The sequence below is a fragment of the Plasmodium malariae genome (genome assembly GCF_900090045.1).
Source record: "Plasmodium malariae genome assembly, chromosome: 3".
Taxonomy (NCBI): Eukaryota; Apicomplexa; class Aconoidasida; order Haemosporida; family Plasmodiidae; genus Plasmodium; species Plasmodium malariae.
The window spans coordinates 1,065,879-1,088,142 of NC_041777.1; the positions used below are offsets into that span (position 1 = coordinate 1,065,879).

Sequence of the window (22,264 nt, forward strand, 5' to 3'; positions counted from 1 at the left end):
ATGTACCCTTTTTTATTTTATTTTATTTTTCATTGTATAGTAAAAAATGGAAATTCTCTTTATTCTTCATTATGTCAATAAAACTATGGGATATTTTGAAATGGAGCACAACACTCTATGTATGAATTCACTTTTTATGTTTGTAATATATAGTTCAACTGTAATCCTTCCTTTACTTTATTAATGGTACAACAACGAGGAAGTCTTATATAAAAAATGAAAATAAAATCATTGATTAAAAAGAAAAAAAAAATTTTTTTAAAATAGAATAAAAATAAAATAAAATAAAAATAAAATAAAAATAAAATAAAAATAAAATAAAATAAAAATAAAAACAAAACAAAACAAAACAAAAGGTGAACCTAGTAAATAATGGCAAAAATTGCCTTGTTATATCTTTCTTTTACCAAAAATTTCCAGTTAAAATGGAAATTTCAGGACATATACATACTTTTATATGAAATAAAGTTAAAATTAAAAGAATAAATGTAGATTAATTTTTTACTTGTTATGGTTAATAGTGTTTTATTTTATTATTTTTTTTTTTTATGAACAAAATATTTTGGACATGTCTGGGTAAGGTAAATTTCTCTGCTGTTCTTAAGGAGTTCTACATATAGGATTAATATAAGTAAAAAAAAAAAAAAAAAAAAAAGATAGCTATAACAGGAACAAAAGAGTACATAAAGTTTTTAAATAAGGGCTTGTATGTATATAGCTGTAGAAAAAAAATAGCAACTTATGGCAAATTCTTAACCCATAAAAGATTTATTTAGAATAAATAGAACAGAATATAACGCCATTTCCTTATTTGTTTTATGATTTGCACATATATTTTTATTTTTTTCATGTTTTATTTTATATTTTTTTTTTTTTTTGTCTTTTTTTTTTTTTCCTGAACAAGGAATAATTTTCCCAAAATAATTCTAAATTTAAAAAAAAAAAAAAACCGTGTGTGTAAATAGGATAACTTATTTATGTCCTCAAATAACAATTTTTAAAAAATTATTAACCTGACAGAGTTCTACAAATTTTTTTTTTAAAAAAAAAAAAAAAGAAAAATGGAATTTTAATATTGTAGAGAATTTTCTATTTATGCTATAAGTAATTGTAGCAGCTTACATATTTTTAGCAAGAATTATGCTTTAGGACAATAAATATGATAACATAACAAATAATTAAACCAAAAAAAAAAAAAAAAGAAGCAAAAAATACTTAAATAAGCATTTTACATATTCTCATTTACTTTTACTGGGGGGGTAAAGTCTTTTTACAATTTGTTTCCTTTTTTTTGGACATCTGTCTGTTAAACTATTTTTCATTCATAAATAACTGTCACTTATATATATATATATATATATGTATATTTTTTAATAAAGATAAGTTAACTTTTATTTACCATACTATATTACATTACATTGTACTTTGTTTTTCTCTTCTTTTCTATTCTTTTCTCTTCCTTTCCTTTCTTTTCTTTTCTTTTCTTTCCTTTTTTTTTTTTTTCTATCATCTTTTGAACATACTAATGAAGTCATGAGCATATTTAAAATTGAAGATGTTGATGTATCATCGCCATTTTCAAATTAATTATGTGTTGCAGAAATAAATACTATGGACGATTATTTCTAAATCACTTAATGCTTTAGAATTGTTTACGTGTATGCATATGAATATAGGTATATGCATATGTATGTGCATAAAAAGGCAATAGCATACAACTGTTTCCCTTGCTACGCAGCAAATATAAGCACACACAATATATAGACAGAAGAGAACTGGCTTGTTTCCTGCTTATTTTATTGAAATGAAAGAAATAATTATAATGGATGAAGCAGGTAAATCGCAAAAATGTGAAAACCTATGCTCATCAGACATTCTTTCGAATATTTTGATAAATAAAAAAGACGAAAGCTTTAATAGTAATTATGACAATTTCAATAATACTTATAGCGATGGAGAATGTAGTAAAACATTTGTCAAAAGTGTAACTTTGGCAATAGAAAGTGATAATGATTCTTCTTATAAGAAAGATAAATATAAGGAATACTCAAAGCAGAGCACACTAAACATTGATAATAACGATATAGAAAACGGAGAAGAAAATGAAACAAAAAGTGGAGCAGAATATAAAGCACAATGTGGTGCAAAAAATGAAGATACCAATGCTTTTGAAGCTAATAATTTTTGTATTAAAAACGATAAAAAATTTTACAATGGTCTTTACGGAAAAACATATAACGAATTAGAAGAAAACATTCATGAGAAGGAACTGAGTATAGATTATGTCACTATTAAATCGGATATAAGAACTGAGAACAAAGTAAATACATATCAAATGAATGAAAATGGAATTGGTAGTATAGCTGGAAAAAATGAAAACGAAATAACTACGTACAGAATAAGTGAAAGCGATTTAAATATAATAGATTTAGATGGAAGTCTCACAAAGATCATAGATGTAAATGAAAGTAAAGTAACTGAAAATGAAAATACAAAATTTGACGAGAAGGATGAAAATACTTTATCATATGAAGGAAAGGATTCGATTTCAAGTGAAGAGAATGGAAAAACTTCTTATAATATATCTGAAATGTATGAAGATTGTTCTGGGAACAATTTAGATATTAATTGGAATAAATCACAAATAAAAACATGCATTAGGATAAAACCAACAGAATTAGTGGAAAACAATTTGGAAAATGTAATAACACAAAGAGGAACAAGCAAAATGTTAATTAATTACGGAATGAAAGGTGAAAACAAAACATGCGAGTTTTTTGTTGATAGGGTTTTTAATGAAAGCAGTACGCAATCAGATGTTTGGAAGAGTATTTGTTTCTGTATAGATTCTATTTTTTATTTTAAAAATGCTACCGTATTTGCTCACGGACATACAGGCACTGGAAAAACGTACACTATGATAGGTCCTGATATTATGGAATTAATTAAAAGGAAAAAAAAGAAAACTAAAAATTCTGCAAGGAAATTTCACCCGAATGAATTATTAATTAACACGAATAGTTTAAAACTTTTAAATAACAACAGTAATAATATTTTATGTGATAGAAATAGATCTTGTTCTCAACCAATATTCAACTTACCACCAAGAGTAATTCCGTTAGCAAATGCAAATTATAGTCATTACAAAAAAACATGTGATGTAACCTACAATGCAATAAATTCGAGATATTATCACAAGTCTAATGTAGAGGGTATTAATGAAAATAATTTCACAAAATATGAAAATTATAAAACATTTTCTGAATATCAAAAAGAGTATAAATCTAATACAAAAAATTTTAAAGATGATATTCGGTTAGTTTTAAATTCAGAAAAAAAGGGCATAATACCTAGAGCATGTGAAGAAATAATGAATAAGTTGTCCTTATTAAAGGTGATAACTAGTAGCACAGAAGAATACTGCAAACAAAATGATGATTATAAGATTGAAGAAAAAACGAAAAAAGGAAGATATGAAGATAATAATTCGTATGAAAATGATAAAAAAATGAAAGACATATTTAAAAATGTCAAAGTGTATGCTTCTTACATGCAATTGTATAACGATAGAATATTTGATTTATTGAATCCTTATACAGAATCACAGCCATACTTAAGTACACTTAAATCAAAATATTCGAATAATAGTACATTTGTTTCTGGTTTAATGACTGTAGAAGTAAGCAACTCTGACGAATTGATAGAAATATTGATAGATGGTACTAGTAATAGAGCTTGTAGGATTACGAAAACGAATGAGATGTCCACAAGATCACATTCCATATTTAAAATTGAATTAAAGTATGTGAATAATTCTAAACCAGAATGTTCAAAATCTGGTATTTTATTATTGATTGACCTAGCAGGTAACGAAAAATATGCAGCGTCTAGTGAGAAATTATATACAACAGAAGTATGTTCTATAAATAGAAGTTTATCAGCTTTATCTTTATGTATAAATGAATTATCGAAAGGAAATAAAAATATTAGCTATCGAAATTCTATTTTAACAAGATTACTTCAAGATTCTCTAGGAGGATCTAGTAAAACTATTTTTATTTGCACTATATCATCATGTATAAAAAATGTACGTGATACTTTATCTTCTTTGAAGTTAGTGTCGAAGGCAAAAAAAATACAGTTCGAAAATAAGAATACCAGTTCTTATGCATTCGAAGAAGACATAAAAAAATTAAAAAAGGAATTATATTTTTTGAAAAAATTTGTTTTTTTTCAATATATTACGAATAAATGTGAAAGTAAGAAACGGTTAAAGAAAATAAAAGAGTTTTATTTTAGTAACTTGCCTTCTGAGAAAGACAATTCTGCTTCTACGAGATCTAGCGAGGATACAGATAGGTGTCTTAACAAGGATAATGTTAGTGGTAGGAACAGTAGGAACAGTAGGAACGGGAATATGGGTGAAAATGGGGAGAGAGGCAATACCAACGGTGCAAGTGAAAGTAACACCAATAGCAGCATTGGAAGCAGTAGAAGAAGTGATTACCTCGAAAATGACGAAAAATTCTACGGTAAGAAAGCAGGAACAGAGGACAAGAAAAAAGTGGGAAATAAATACGCAAATAATAATAAAGAAGAAATTATTAGTGAATATGAGTTAAATCACAGCGCCAATATATATAAAGGAATAGAAAAAATTTACAATGATTATGAACTTTCCTCATTTAATTCATTGCTATATCAATGGAATTTGAATAAATCAAGCATTAAAAAGGTAAAGGATAAATTATTAAAGAATCTAAATAATAAAAAGCATTTATGGTTTCATAATAATGGAAATATAAATAAAAAAAGTATTATGAACTTCATCGAAACGCACACCATAGAATATGAAATAGAAACTGATGAAGAAATTAATGAAGGGAGTAGTGAATGTCGGAAGCTTGTAGCTTACGAGGACGTTGTAGAAGAGGAGGAAGACACCTACGAGGGTGATGATGATGATGGTGATGCCGATGATAATGATGATAACGATGATATTGATGATAACGATAATAATGATGATAACGATAATAATGATGATAACGATAATAATGATGATAACGATAATAATGATGATAACGATAATAATGATGATGAATATGATAACGCTTGTTCAGGAGAAGTTAGCAGTATGAGCTATTATGATGAAGAATTCATAAATGAAGAAATTGAAAAGGATGATATAGTCGCAGAAGAAGTAGAAGAAAAAGGAGACGAAGGCAGTATAGAGGGGGAAAATGAAAGAACAAAAATATGTAATCTGAACGACTGTGGTAATAAATGTGCAAGTTTGAGTGAAAAGTCTGCAACAATGGTGAGAGTAAATAGTGTAAGCCAAAATGAAACTGATGAGGAACTAGATGAACACAAACAAAACAGGGACGTTTCAGGAAAAGGGGAAGAAATTAAGTTTGCGCGTAAAATTACAAAAGATGCCTATATTGGGAAAAAACGTAGCACAAATGTACATGTGAGAAATAAAAAAGAGGATGAAATTTTAAAAAAGGGAAAAAATTATATTTATGTGAAAGATACCATTTACTTCAACGGAAAGAAAAACTGTAGTGATAAAGATATGCATTCCGAAAAGGCAAAGGGGAATCCTACTAGTTTATTAAATGAAAATTGGGAATATAGAGAAGAAAATTTAGAAAATTGTGGGGATAATTTAGGATATTACAGAGATAATTTAGAATATTTAGGGGATAAATTAAGAAATATAGTAAATACGGTAAGTAGTAAAAAAAATTGCACTTTCTCAACAGAAGTGAGGATTTCCATAGACAATAAACACGGCAATGTAATTAAAGATAATAAAAAAGATATAATGGAAAAGAATAAAGAAAGCAAACTAGAGGGAGGAGATAAAAACGAAGAAACAAGTGAGTTTTTTCATAATTTTAAAATGAATATTAATAAGAAGAAAGATTTTAAGGATGTTTTTAAGAATAGACAAGATGAGCATAATGTGAGACATGTAATAGAGAAAAAAAGAAAAAAAGATAATTTCATAAAAATGAAAAAAAGAGTAAGTAGTCGTTATAATTCGAAGAATGATAGTTATGAGGATAGTATGCAAGCATATAATTCTCAACCGAAAGGAAAAGATATATATACAAAACTAGAAGAATACCGTGAATTGAGAAAAATTCGTGGGTCATCAAGTTTGTTAGAGGGGAATCTTAGGAATAACTCTATATCATCATCGGATAAAATCGCAGTTTCAAGTTCTATAAAAAGTGGAAGGCACAGAGGAAGAGAAAAAAAAGGAAAAATAGTAAATATAGGAAGTACAGGAAATACAGGAAGTGTAAGAAATATAGGAAAGTTAGAAAAAATAGGAAAATTAGAAAAAATAGGAAAAAACTCCTCAACAATTGGCAGTAACAGTAGAAAGTCATTCTCTGCAAGTTCGACTAAAGATACAAAGGAAAATAGTAGTGGTAAAGAAAGCGGCACCAACTCTACTGACCTAAATTATCTACCTGAGTTAGAGAATTCGAATAAAAAAAATAATTTTGTTAATAATGTAGCTATAAATAATATGGTTATAAATAAAGTGAGCATTTTTCATAATTTGACAGAAACTAGTGATTATAATTCAAAAATATATGAAGGAAAAAGTAGCGATACCACGTGTTTACATGATGAAGCGAACAAATGTGAGGCATTGAAAAAAGGAAAACTTGATTATGAACATAAAAAGGTAAAGTGTAACAGCTTCTATTACAACATAAATGATGAAAGAGGTAGATCTATTAGTGAAAATGGCTGTTTCAGTAGTTTAAAAAATAAAACTGTTATAGGGAAAAATATAGGAGGAAAATTCACTTATTATATTGAATTTGACAAGACTAACAATGTAAAAGAAAATATGATAAATAAAACCATGGAAAAAGGTTCAAATAAAAATATTGGTGAAGAGATAGTAAATAATGAAAAATTCAAGGCAGTCAAAAGTTGTAGGAACAACAAAAATGACAATGAAAACTTCTACAAGAAAGACAAAATAAAACATCATCTGATAGCAGAAATTGAGGAGAGTTGGTTGAGTTTCGAGAAAAAATTGGAAAAAAAGTTAAAGCAGAAAAAAGCAGCTCAGGAAAAAGTAGATGAGGACAAAGAATTGCAGAACACATTGAGGAAGGATGTGCATGCAAGAGAAAGAGGAAAAATGGGAGTCAGCCTTAACAAAATTAGTGCACTGGAGGAAAATAAGAAAAAATTAGAAGCATTAAAAAATCGCTATGAGAAGATATTGACAGAATCGCAAAAAAAAGAGGGGAAGAAGGTTTTATGTGATGATTACATAACAGGTGATATCATAAAGCATTGTAGTAGCAGCATGAGTAATTGTGATAGAAGAGATAAAGACAATGGAAGAATTAGTAATAATTATAATGGAAATTGTCAAGATGCGGGATATACTAGCACTAGCTATGATTCTTCTATGAAGAATTCTGGGAATTTTATAAATATGGATAAGTTTAAAAATAGAGAGAAAGATATGCATGATGAGCATGAGAAAGGGTACCACTATGATTCTAATATCACTATTCATTTTAATAGAAGTCAGAATAGTTCAAATAAAAAAATGATAATAGATGATGATAAGGAAAGTAAAGAAGAGAAACATATATTATTAAGCAGTAACATAATTAATGAAAAACGGTTGAGGAAGTTAACTGATCAATTAGGTATTAAAAAAAATGAGAATCTCCTGTTTTATAATAATTTGAGGAGCTCCAAATCTGACATCCGTAATTGTACTAAGAAGAATGGAAGTAACTATCATATATACGAACAGGATAATTGTAGTTTAGTGAAGGATAAAAATTTAGAAGGGACGTATCGTAAGAGGTTATATAACACCGACACCATTGCACAGTCATATATACTCAATAGCATAATAAAAAAAGACCAAGTGGAAAGTAATAGCCCAATAAAAGGAGATAATCCAAGTTTGACTTCTCTAGGAAAGTTTGATGTTAAATATTTTTGGGAATTTAGTAATGGTCGTGATGATAAGAATGGGAATAGCTGTAACAATGATACTTACAAAAGTAAAGTAGATAAATGTACTAATGGGTTTAATGTACAAATAGAAAGATGCGTAAAAGGAAGAGGAGTACATGATTGTGCTTTATTAATGAAGGACAAGAGGGTAAATCCCAAGGATGGCGAAACTTATAGCGGTAGCACTTTTTTTTTTCAAGGGGAGAAAGAAAATCACTCTGGTATTCCCCTTCGTAAAGAAAAAGAGAAAGGTGGTGCAGAGCGAGGAGAGGATATGGTAATGAGGAATAAAAATGCAGGAGGGAATGGAAAAGGGGAATTCATGAAAATAAGTTCCAGAAATGGTACAAGAAAAAGTACTAGAAGAGGAACTAGATGTGGTACCAGAAGTGGAACTAGATGTGGAACCAGAAGTAGAACTAGATGTGGAACCAGAAGTGGTAGTACTAATGGTATTAGTAGTGGCAATCATATTAGTCGTAGAGGTAGTAAGCCGGAGAACGAGAAAAGTGATGTACATACGCACATAGATAACTATTACACAAATGGTTCTTTTAAGGGAGAAGATACGCATTTAAAGATGGATTATTCGGCTGATAATACCAATTATAAAAGTAGAAAAATGCATAAGATAAACTTTTTTTATTTGAATCATGGTAATAATAACAATGGTGTATCGATAACAGAAAATATGAAAATAAAGAATTGTAATTACATGAATACGAATAGTATGAGTCATCATAATAATAAAATTAGTCATATGAACAATATGATACCTTATAATAATAATAATAATAATGATGAAGTTAGAGTAAATGGTAGAACAAAAAATATACACTACTGTAGAAATGATATGAACTATGGCAATAGTTACATGACAAGAAATAGCATCATTTCGAATAATGCAGAAAATAAGATGTTGATTAATACATCTGAGTATGCTAGCGATAAGAAGACCAACGCTGAAACATGTTCTCATAATTTTAATAGATACAATAACAGAAAGTTCAAATTAACACTTAAAAATTTCAAAGAATATGAAGCGAAAATGAAGAGTCGAATATACTCAAACGAAATAAAAAAAGGAAACACTACTCTTTTTGATTCGTATTTTTTTGATAAGAATAAAAACAGGGGAAGAGTTTGCAACTCGTACAGTGGTCACAGTGCTTACAATGCATACATGAACAGTGATGGTTACAATAATAATGATAGTTACAATAACTACGATAAAATTAATTATCTGAATGATAGAAGCAAAACTAACGAATGTTCCAAAAATTGGGGCTATCAAATTACAGAAATTAAGTATTAAAGCAAAATACTAAAGGAGGGAAGTAATGAGAAAAAATGGAGTTTGATGCAGTTGTACCTTCGAAAGATTCATAGATATATGAGTGTGCTCTATGCTTACGTATAATATGCCCACATAGGAGAGATGGAAGAAGAAAAAAAAAAAAAAGCATAATAAATTGTTATTCATAGCTTTTTTTTTTTTTTTTTTTTTTTTTTGTAGCGTTCGTTATTACATTATATCACATAAGTTATCTTTATAAAAATTTTATAAAAAATAGATAGTTTAACGGACTATTTTAGAGATAACAATTTACCCCCAGTACCATAAATTTATGAGGGTATGTTCATCGGATAAGATTTCATCATGTTATGGAAAAAAATAGTGCGAGTTTGAAGTATTAACATGGTATGTGAGACTGTGAAGGAACTTATTAATCCATGTATTTAAATTTCTTTTTATTTGTGTGGTGATATTCTATTTGTTTCTCATTACTTCGTTTGTTTTGTCTTACTATTTGTTTTGTCTTACTATTTATTTTGTCTTACCGTTTGTTTTGTCTTACTATTTGTTTTGTCTTACTATTTGTTTTGTCTTACCGTTTGTTTTGTCTTACTATTTGTTTTGTCTTACTATTTGGTTTGTCTTACTATTTGTTTTGTCTTACCGTTTGTTTTGTCTTACACCTTTTGTTTTGTCTTACCGTTTGTTTTGTCCTGCTTTTTGATTTTTCTCTTCGTCAGTTCTTGTGCCCCAATTTGGCACCTCCCAATTCTTTCCATTTCGTATGTGTTATACAACTACTGTGTTAAGGTCGAATACAGTGAAAACAAACATACATGTATATGCAAGGAATTTGTGCATTAGGACATGTATTATGGAGGAGAGGGGTAAAATGATGCAGCCTCTTTATTCTATGAATTGGACATTCACTTGTAATAATAATTATTATTATTACTATTATATTACTATTCCTAATACTATTACTATTTTTTTTTTTTTTTTTTTTTTCCCGTTTCGTTACATTATTTTGGTCACTGCTATATTTTAATTTTCTTCTTTAATTTTCTCTTTTCCATTTTTTTTTTTTTTTTTTTTTTTTTGACTATAAATTTGAATTGTTTACCTAGTTTTGTTAATGATGCTAATTTGTTAATTTTGCTAATTTGTTAATTTTGCTAATTTGTTAATTATGCTAATTTGTTAATTATAATAATTAGTTAATTTTGCTAATTTGTTAATTATGCTAATTTGTTAATTATGCTAATTTGTTAATTATGCTAATTTGTTAATTATACTAATTTGTTAATTTTGCTAATTTTTTTTTTTTTTAATATATTTTATTTGGCGAAAATTATTTCAATATTTTTGTAGACTATTTATTACTGTAAAAAAATATTTTAAAAAAGGCTTCTTTTTAATGTATATTTTTATTTGAAAAAGGATGCAGTAAAAACGAGGTATGAACATCATATACCTATACTGTGTGTATGTACATATGTTTATATAAATTAGGATCACATCCTAAATACCACTAAAAGGGTAAATTTTAAAAGAATATAAAAGAATAGTGATATTGTTCTTCTGTATACATAGGTAGGACAGAATGGAAGGAGTGCAAAAAATGGAATATAAGTAGAAATGAAACAGAAAAAAATTGGAAAAAAAAAAAGGAAAATGATGTAAAAAAGGGGTATGTCGTGATAAAAAAAAAAGGTTTAATGGACAAAAACTATATGAGTTGAGGCTTAACAAACAGCAGTATAATGGTGGAAGGCGTGAGTTTCCCTTGAGGGTGTTCTATTCATAAACTATTGTCGATGTATGGGTTCGGTTGGGGTACATTTTCTTTCTCTTTAAAGTAGTCAAAAGTGTTAATCTTATGACTTTTATGTTGATAGTCGTTATTTAGATTCTGCAGTATATAATCAATATTAATTTCTTTAATATTTTCCTTGTTTTCTTTGTTTTCCTTATCTTCCTTGTTTTCATTTTTTTTATTCATTATATATTTTTTAACGGTAAATGCATTAGCATCCTTTGGGGCTGCTTTCGAAGAATATGCATTCTGTAGAGAATCGAACAAAGATACTTCATGTGAGTCCCCTTTTTCGAATGAAATGCTCTTGAAGTCCTTTATTTTTTCATTTGTTGATGAACTATTTTGTAAGTTACAATTTTGTAGAAAAGTAAGGTCATCATGGTTGTGTTGATTTTGCACTGGATTTGTATGATGTTCTTTTAAGTTGCTTAGTTTAAATGTATTTGTTCGTTGTTCTATTTTAATATTTTTTCCTTCTTGAACGGTATTTATCTCTTTTTCAGGAAAAAAATTAATTAAAGAATTTATCGTATTATATTTTTCTTCACTTGATGCTCTGGACTTGTTTGATGAAGGAGAGTATTTTAAGATACAATTCGAATTTTCATTTGTTATCTTTTTTGCTAATATATTAGTATTAGTTATTTTACTTGCTTTTTTAAAAAAACTTGTAATCCGTAATTGATTTTTAGTAGTTTCTATTTTAGCAATGGATTTACTACTTTTGTGTGGTGTTGAAAAGGATGAGAAGTTATTACTTCTCGCTATTGAAGAAATTTCATTTTTTTCATTTTTCTTTTTTATTACATTATTATCTACACTACTTATATCATTGGTTACTTCCATCCCATTTGTACTATTTGTTTCTTGTTCTGTTTTCATATATTTTTCCTCTTTTATTTGATGCTTATTTTCTGAATTAGTATGGTGAAATTCACTTTGAAATTGAACACTAGCGTGTTCATTAGTTCGGATGATGGTGGACTTTTCATTAGTTACATTTTTGTGTGTGTATCCCTCCTCCTTTGCATTCAAGTCGCACGTAGAATAATCTCGTTGATGTGAAAATTTCAGTGGGATGCTTGTTTGCTCTTTCAAAGTTTTATAAAGGAAGAAGTTCTTTCTCATATTTTCGTACATATCTTTTGCGCTCTTCATTCTATCACTGTTATTATTATTCGTATTATTATTATTATTATTATTATTATTAGTAGTAGTAGTAGTAGTAGTAGTAGTAGTAGTAGTAGTATTGGTATTATTATTATTAGTATTATTATTAGTATTATTATTATTATTAGTATTATTATTATTATTATTAGTATCGTTCGTATGTACTGCATTATCATCGTTACTGATCACGTCGTTTGTACATGTGCCGCCTATATAAAAGTTAGAAGCACCTTCGCAATTGTAATTTTTTAAACAACAATTTATTTTTTCCTTTTCATTGGTATTCATTTGATTATCAATGATAAATTTCTCTTGATGGTTTGTTTTTCCTTCTTTTGTAACACCTGAGTAAGCTTCGCTATTTGCATATTGTGGACAAGAAGTAACTATTTTCGCTCTTTTAGAATTTTTCAAATTGTCACTATTTACATTTTTCATTCTCCTCTTACTATCATTTGGTATTGTATTTTGTCGGTGTCCATTACCACCAAGGGTTTGGATACTTCCTTCATGATCATTGTTGTGCGAGTTATGATAGTGCATATAAGTACTATTTAAATGAGTGTTATTTTGAAGAAAATGAATATGTGTATTTTCGAAAAAGGAATGTAAATTAGGTACATCGATATTATTTATTTTGTCAAAGGGTTTATAAGGGATTGTTTCTTTTGCTTGTTGTTGTTTAGAGCATCCATCTTGGTGATAGTTGGATTTTCCTTTTTCCTTTTTGTTTTTATCCATCGGTACTCCAGCTGCTACTTCATCTGCCACTTCGGCTGCTTTGCTTTGTTCACAATCCCTTAAAATATTAGGTGATATTTCTAAGTATTCAAAACACTCTGATGTAAAATTCTTAAAAATATTTTTAAAATTGTTTGAACTGAGTATTTCCCCTTGTCCACTTTGTTCTTTTCCATTCTCTCTGCCCTGCTCGTTCTGTGAGCTTTCTTCTTTTGACACTATCAACAGTGTGTCCTTTTTGAAATTTTGAGAAATGCTTTTTTGGGAGACGAAATTATCATTATTAATTATGCTTCTGTTTAGAGTGTCCTCCAGGTAGCTATTCAAGCAGTTGTTTTTTTTCCCGGAATGGTTATACCTTAAGGAGTATTCTCTAATTTTGTTAATAATTAATTTGCTATCTTTTTTATTTTTAAAGGCACTATTAAAAGATTGGTTGATGGGTATATTTTTACATAAAACAAAATCGTATACTTGATGTTGTAAAAAAGCATTTTTTATTTCTTTATACTTGTTCATTAATTTTTCCATAGTATTTAAGTTTGATGGTATTTTATGTTTCCATTTTTCATGGGATATTAAAAATGTAAATATATTCTCAATACTTTTATATTGATATATTAAATTAAAAGCAGTTTTTATTCCCATTCCTGTTATATGAAAATCGTTTGTATAGTCACAACCACTTAATATACACATAGCTAGAAACATGTCAATGGTAAAATATTTTAAATTCTGTAATTCTTCAGGCCAATAAAAATTATCTATATAATTCTTCATTATTTGTTCGTATTTTTTTTTATTCACTCCATTTTTTTTATGTCTGTATATAGCTGCGCGGGGATCATTTTGTTGGTCTGGAATGGCATCATCCGACTCCTTTAGTCCTAGGTTATCGAACTCGTCATTCTTAAGCTCCTTCATTGGCGTAATGTAAAATTCGTTAAAAGAATCAGATAAAGGATTCTTAATTTCACTGATGATATTTATATCGATAAGATCATTAATTGGGAGTAAACTTATTTCATTACATTCTCCATTGTTTTTGAATTTATATAAGACACGCGGACAACCATATACTAGCAAATCACTATCTTCACTTATAACACAGGAGATGAATCCCATACGACAAAGGTAAGATAACTGAGCATCAGCTTCATAAGGAGAAATGATATAGTCAATATTTCTTTTTTGACAAAACTGAATAACCGAGTCAATAATTTCTTTTGATACACTTAATGCTTGTATGCATTTTTTCAAAACCATTTCATTTGTTCTTGGATTTTTTACCTTTTTAATAATTTCTTGTACTTCTTTTTTAGCCTTTTCTCTTCTATTTTTCCTAACCATATTTTCATTTTTCTTCTCTGGTAACTCTTCTCCATCAAAAACGAATAAAATTTTTATATTATAATGATTTATAACCTCTAACATTTTATCAATGAAATTTAAATAGCTATCATTGAAATTGTCAGTAGCTATATCATATGCACAGCTGATTAGTCCTCTATGGATCCAACACATAACATCAACACCGATCACTTCATTTTTGTATTTGCTTATATGCGAGTTTTTAACTATCGGTTTAAGGAACTGCAACAGGTTAGATATTCCCATTTATCCAGAGGAAAAAAGAGGTGTGCGTCTTGAATGAATTTATGGGGATCACTCGGGGGCGAATATACAGTCGTCCAGCCAAAACGGGGGAATGCCCAGAGCGAGCAAAACGTGCAGTTTGAGCAAGATTTAAAAGGAGTAATAAAATAGGCCCCCCAGTTGGGAAGAAACGAAATAATTAATGGGCATTAGGGAAATTATAAACATTAAAAAAGAAAAATAAAAAAAAAAAAAAAAGGAAAAGAAGATAAGAGAATGGGAAGGAGAGAACTGGAAAAAGCCCGAGAAAGTTACTGCCAATGTGAACATGCGCAAGAAGCGATAATTTACAAAATAAGAAATAAAATCCTTTTGCAGTAGAACAAAAACAACAATCTCTTTGCCATAAATTTTGTGAGTAGGGTGTTATAATAAAAACCTTCCTTATATATGGATATGTATATATATATGTATATATGTGTACATTAGTACATATGTACATGTATGTTCGTATGTGTAAACATGCATACGTGTATATAAGTACATATATGTTGTTATCTTGATTTATTTATTATATTTTTCTTTTTTCTTTTTTCTTTTTTTTTTTAAGTTATAGCAAACCTTATTATTTTTCGAGAGGAATTGATATGCGTATTTTTTTCGAGTTTCATGTTTACTTCGTTTTGATTCCCAAGTTTCCGATTTACATATTTGTACATACAAGGTATAAAAAATGAGAAAAAAAAAAAAGAAAAGTACATTCGTAAAATTATATGTAAAGTGCAAAAATGCATTTATAAATAATACATATATAACGTATACAAAAATGCTTAGGAGTCTCACTGTTCGGCGTGTTACGTTTCTTCATTTTGTTTTATATTATTTAATTTGATTTTGCTTTAACTATTATTTTTTTTTTTTTAAATGTGTTACCCGATTAGGAAAAAAATTATTGCATGTACATGTAAGTGCTAAATTTTTTTTTTTTTTTTTTTTTTTTTTTTTGATCTTCATTTTTACAACGTTATCGTTGAAACAGTAAGTACAAACGCATGTTCGATTGAATAATTTGTTTTATGTTCATTTGTTTTTTTTCCCTTTTACCATTTTTTCCTTTTTTTACCTTTTTGTTTTTTTATAAATATTTCTATATATTTTTAGGAGAGCAAATTAAAATAAGTATTTTGAATTTTTGAATTTTTTTTTCTGCAAAATAGCCAAGCGCGATATACATTGAATATATTATGTATATATATACATATATATTTATATTTTAATGTAAAACTTGAATACGGCTGTTTTTCGCAGTTAGCTACCACAATTATATGAAAATATTATATATCTGTGAGAGGATACCTATCCATATCTGTATATTTATGAACATAAAAAGAGAGTACACTATTCAAAGGGGTAACTCTAATTAAATGTATTTTTAATTGAGAAAAGCCTCTATTTTCATTTTCATTTTTAACCATATCTCTATCGCTCGAGGAGCTTATGCTTCGATTAAACGCATAATAGCAGGATAAAAAGTGTGGAACTCGTGGTAATATATCTGTCAGCACATACGTAAATATGTACATAAATACATACGTAAACGCCCACATAAATACATACGTATATACATATATAAATAGATACATAAACACACAGATACATATTTATGTATGTACGGTTCCAGAGGCTCGTACGATAACAGATTACATTTACACTTAAGGGAAGAAAATTAAAAATAATGAAATGGCAAAATGGGGGTGCTGAAACTGAAAAGTGAAAAGAAGAAGAAAGAAAAATTAAAGGAAACTAAGATAGATTACAAAAAGTGTATTAAAAGAACCAAAATTAAGGATAGGCCAGGTAAAAAAGATAAAGAAAATGAATTTGACATTTCTATATTTATGAAAACAGATCATGCTTCAAATAAAATACGACGAATAAATTATGGGAAATTAGTTAAAGGAATTAAAAAGAATAAAAATATAATAGCTAATCATATTGAAAAAATTTTAGAAATATATGGTATGGGTATTACGGGTGAAGATGAAAATATAAGAAATTATTCATCGAAAATATTTTATTATTTAATAAATAGTAGTATTGATTATGATATTTTTTTTAGTAAAATTAAAACTTGTTTATTTCATTCATTGAAAATAGATAAAGTTTCTCTTAAAGTTTTAAATCTTGAGTTATGTTATAAGTTCTTTTTTACAAAAATTGATTATTGTCAAAATTTTTTTTACGAATTTTTAAATAACATTTTGGACTGTTTTATTTCGCTTCCTATCGAGCATCAAGTAAAAAATGTAAAATATATTTTTTTGCTATTTAAATATGAGGCTAAATATAAGAGAGCTCATAATAGTGGTATAAAGAAAAATGAAAACAAGAGAAATGCATTTATTAAGGCTATTAATAACAAGTACGTAAATAAAAATGTAGATACGAAGAGGAAAAATTTTGTCCACAGTGACCAAGTGGACAAAGAACGTGTGAACTGTCTAAAAATGAAACATCATCATGACGAGCAGATAGAGAAGGAGGGAGATGAGAAGCAAAATGATTATCGTGAGAACAATTATAATGAGGACTTAGAAGATGATTATGAGAAAATTATTCGAAGAAACATGCTGAACAACAGTAATGACCATTTTTTAATAAAGAAAGACATACGAGTTAACATAGCTGAGGACACAAAAGCGGATATATACACTAAATTGTTTAAATGCTTGTACAATTTCATGGACGAAGTAACTTATAACTCTGTAAATGTAGATTTAGTACATTTATATACGAAAATATTGAAGACAATAATTTTTGTGTTAAAAAAAAAAAATATCAGTATTAAAATGGAAATGATTATATTCATTAATAAATTTATAAAAAGGGCAATCGAAGTGATTAATGATAATATACTCAATTTAACTAATTGGAAAGTGCTAAATATAATTTACTATTTCATCCTTTTGGTTATTACGTTATGTTTAAAAGAAGTGAAGTATATTGAACTTGTAAAGAAAAAGGTATACACGGATTACAAATCTTTGATTCACTATTGTTTCTGCGTGTACTTCTACATTTTCACGAGCTATGACTTTTTTAAAATTGTAATTGAGGAGCAGCAAATGAAGCAGAACAGAGGGGAACAGATACAGCAGCGGCAAAATGGCAAAAGTGGAAATGTGCGTAATGAAGGTATAGCAAAAACTGACATGATCAAACATATTGAAAGTTTTGCATGCAATAAAGTAGTTAGGTCTAATGATAGGGATGATTTTAAGCGCACTACTGATTATAATGAGAACAAGAAAAAGGGTAAAAATAGTTTAAATAAGAATTACGCAAAATACTCAAGGAAATACTTCAACTTATTGACATATTTTTACGGAATATATATGAAAACAAAAAGTAAAAATAATTTTCTTCATTTTAGTGTACATGTTGAACATAAATTTTCGAAAAATTTTGAAAATAAAGAAAAATTTATGTATACACAAAAGATTATTCATTTAATTGAGAAAAAGATTAAGAAGTTCTCTTATAAAGATGAAGTGAACACTTATTGCAGGTTTGTTTTAAGTTATTTGAAAAATTTTTCCGAAAAGAGTATATTTGAAATGGATTATTTATGTTATTATATTATTATACTTGCACAAAAGATAAATGCCCAGAGCAGTGCATCAGTAGGATATTTCAGAGAAGAAACAACATATTTGAATGAAAAGACAACTGCATCTAAAGAAAATGCAAAGATCTGTATGAGAGGGGCGTACATTCGTACGAATGTATTATCATCCTTTTCGTTTTTGACCATGCCTTTTATGTTTTTGTTTCTCGTAGACTGTAGCATTTTCATAAATAATAATTTTTTCGAAATGTTTTACAAGCCCCTGAGGGGGGAAGAATTAAAAGGAGAAAAGGAAGAGGAAATGGGAGAAAAGGATGGAAAGGAAAAAAAGGAAAAGGAGAAAGTAGAGGAGGAGGACAAAAAGAAGGACGAGGTGGAGCATAACGAAGATGAGGAAGAAAAAAAAAAAATGACAGACATAATCGCCTTTTTGCAAAATGGCGAATGTGTTAATATAATTACAAAAAAGACGTTTGACGATTTTATTAATAATTTAATTTTTTTTTTGTATTGCAATTATGATAATGAATTTTTTAAGAATAACATTTTATTTTTTTTTTGCCTTTTAAAGATGGAAAAGCATAAAATAAAAAAAGTGAGCACATGTTTTGGGAATTGCGATAATTATAACAACGGACTAGACAAATTGTTAGAGTTAGACATTAGAAATGAGATGAACGAAAGTATATATAATAAAAAAGAACTACTAATTGATCATTTTTTAAGTAAAAATAATACCAATATGCTATCCTTTGAAATAATTAAAAATTTGTATTTTTTATTCGAGAATACTAGTCAGAAATTTTTGTTTTTTATTTATTTTTTAATTATAAAATATACTGATATTAGATCGAACTATTATTATTTAGAAAAAAAGGAGGCCATAGTTTTACTTTACAGAATATTTCGTCAAAAAATAGTTCAAGCCCCTTTTGGAAAAGTAGAGGGCTACACAAGTGAAACACTAGACAGTGATTATACTTTTGATGTGTTTCATAAAAAATGTAGATTTATTATAAATAATGAATATTTATATAGGGAAGATTTTTTAATTTTTTTCCTAAAGTTAAATTTATGCCAAACATATTTGATTTTCCGAAGGGATGTTTATTCGCTAGTTGAACTGAGGCCATTAAATGACGATAGTAGTGATACTGGCACAATACTAAGTTCGAATGAAGTGAAATATTCTAATATTATTTTAATTTTAAAGAAGATAGCATACATTATTTCTAATATGAACGCATTCGTGTTGGAAAATACAACAAAAGTGAATAATGCACGTGTTGTCATTAATTATTTATTGTCCATGATAAAGGAGATAGAAATAAATGAAGTCGCTCTACCTTATAGCACACACCCTTGTGATATTTTGTTTATAACAATTAAAATCGTTTTTCTATTTTATTTCACATCTTTCTATTTGTTACCCTCCTTATATATAAGAGGGCAGGATGAATCTTTGAAAAGGGGAGCTCTGGACATGCGGCGAAAAATTAAGGAGAGAAAAAAAATTAAGAAGAGAAAAGTGGTTCATCGGGGGGAACGAACAAAACTAGATTCCCAAATGAGAGAAGTGAACGAATTAAGCGAGGTAGATGCAGAGATAAGCGAAGAAGATGTAGAGGTAAGCGAAGAAGATGTAGAGGTAAGCGAAGAAGATGTAGAGGTAAGCGAAGAAGATGTAGAGGTAAGCGAAGAAGATGTAGAGGTAAGCGAAGAAGATGTAGAGGTAAGCGAAGAAGATGTTGAGGTAATCGGAGAAGATGCACAGGTAAGAGAGGAAGATACAAAAATGACCCAAATAATTGAGCAAAGGGTAAACGTTTTTTATAGCACAAGTATGGACATAAAAGTTGATGTTTCCATTTATTCTCAATTTTTAAAAGAATTCTTAAGTAAATCTTACAGAAAAAGCACTGCCCCCAAAGCAAGCAACTTAGAAGGTATACTTCCGTACCTTTCAGAGCCCATAAGATTTTTTAATTTCCTATTTGATAAAGAAATTTTTTATACATCCATTATTAATGAGAAATTTGAAAATTATAAATGCACATATTGTAGTTACAATTTGAATACTCATAAATACGTCCAAGAGTTATTAAACAAATTTGAGTGTGATATGAAGCTTGTTAGTTTTAAAAAATTATTAGACTTACCAACGAGAATAATAATAAAATTGATGAATATTTCCATTTTTAAAATGTCATATAACAGAAATATATTATACGTAAAGTTTACAAATAATATGAAAAATCTACCAAATGAATACTTTTATAAATTAAATTTTTTTTTATTTTTCCACCATTTTATATATTTACTAATTGAAAAAATTCGGCATTTTTCCGAGAGTACCTTTTCGTTACGAAGCTATTATTCCATTTCAGTAAGAAAAAAAAAAAAAAAAAAAAAAATAGATAACCAAGGAGTATTGTGTATTACACACATATATTTACTTCATTGTTGTTGTGGTGTACATTGGCGCACTGTATGAAGTGGGCATACTACAGTGCATGAACATTTTTCACAACTTACATGCATGTATATAATGATGTTTGCATATATTTTAATATGTTTATATATGCTCCTTGGAAAAATTTGTTCATTTGTCCATATTGAATTTTTAACGCCATTTTGTAGAATGTGATGAGGCTTACGTTTATTCTGCATACATTTTTGTTCTTTGCATTTCTCTTAATTTCACGAGGGGGTGCGCAAAATATCGTTTTTATACCAATTTAAACGTGCAAAGCTGATCCACCCCATCCCCATTTTGTGTGACATTTTGCGTTACTATATTATTATTATTATTACTTTTATTATATATTTGTTTTGTATATTGTTTCATTTATTTATTTATTTATTTATTTATTTATTTATTTATTTTTTATTTTAATATTTATATTTTGATGCAAATGAATCATGCGGTTGGAATGTATCTATTCCTTTTTCGTTCAATTTATACATCATTATTATTATTAGTGTATTCTCATTATTACTTTTACTTTTGTTATTCTTTTTTTGTTTTTTTTTTTTTCGTTCGACAGTTTTTATTTGATGTTATTCTGTGTTCGTACTGCATTAAGGAAGAAGTTATGAAGGACATGGGGTTATCATATTTACTTAGGGAGGGTGTACAAAAAAAGGGCGTGGAGGAAGGACAAACTGAAGAAGAAATGGACTTGGTAGTAAAAATGGGCTTAAAAAGATTAAATGAACTTTTAAGATGTACAGTTGATGATATTTCAAAAAAGGAAAATAAATATTTTTTCCCCAATACAAAATATCTTATAAAATATTACCTTTAAAAAAAAAATGAAAAAAAAGATAATTCTCTATATATTTTTCAACACTTAATTTTACCTACAAAAAGTAACATAAAATACTACGGAACTTATGTTGAAGTATTTTGTGTTCATTTTTTTACCATTTTGTAACTATTTTAATTTTAATTTTAATTTTAACGTTAATTCAACTTCAACTTTATTTTTATACATACGTTTATATTTAATTTTATATTTACCTTTATATATAATTTTATATTTACCTTTATATATAATTTTATATTTACCTTTATATATAATTTTATATTTACCTTTATATTTAATTTTATATTTACCTTTATATTTAATTTTATATTTACCTTTATATTTAATTTTATATTTACCTTTATATTTAATTTTATATTTACCTTTATATTTAATTTTATATTTAATTTTATATTTAACTTTATATTTAACTTCATATTTAATTTTATATTCAATTTCAATTTTAGTTTTAATTTTTTTTTTTTATTATTTTACGGAATCCCATTATTTTTTACAGCAACATTTTTGTAGTATACATGTACATTTTGCTTTTTTCTTTTTTTAAAATTTAGCTTTATATAATATATTAACAAAATATTAAATAGAAATATATGAACTATAAAAAAAGTAAAATTTGAAACAATATTGAAAATAATATATTATAAAGAAGTTATAAAATCTGGATG

The 22,264-nt window shown here is 27.5% G+C and overlaps 3 protein-coding genes across 3 annotated transcripts; 2 read left to right on the forward strand and 1 right to left on the reverse strand.

The window, feature by feature from the left end:
• Window positions 1–1,822: 1,822 nt before the first annotated feature.
• On the forward strand, window positions 1,823–9,334 carry PmUG01_03031300 (kinesin-19, putative; the record flags this gene model as incomplete). The annotated part of the gene is made up of 1 exon (XM_029003055.1): window positions 1,823–9,334. The coding sequence occupies one exon, from the start codon at window positions 1,823–1,825 to the stop codon at window positions 9,332–9,334; it is 7,512 nt and encodes a 2,503-aa protein (XP_028859527.1).
• A 1,783-nt stretch (window positions 9,335–11,117) lies between these two features.
• On the reverse strand, window positions 11,118–14,663 carry PmUG01_03031400 (exonuclease I, putative; the record flags this gene model as incomplete). The annotated part of the gene is made up of 1 exon (XM_029003057.1): window positions 11,118–14,663. One exon carries the CDS (start codon window positions 14,661–14,663, stop codon window positions 11,118–11,120), a length of 3,546 nt encoding a protein of 1,181 aa, XP_028859528.1.
• Window positions 14,664–16,390: 1,727 nt separating this feature from the next.
• On the forward strand, window positions 16,391–21,578 carry PmUG01_03031500 (conserved Plasmodium protein, unknown function; the record flags this gene model as incomplete). Its single annotated transcript, XM_029003058.1, has 2 exons — window positions 16,391–20,758; window positions 21,318–21,578. 2 exons carry the CDS (start codon window positions 16,391–16,393, stop codon window positions 21,576–21,578), a joined length of 4,629 nt encoding a protein of 1,542 aa, XP_028859529.1.
• Between the last annotated feature and the right edge of the window lie 686 nt (window positions 21,579–22,264).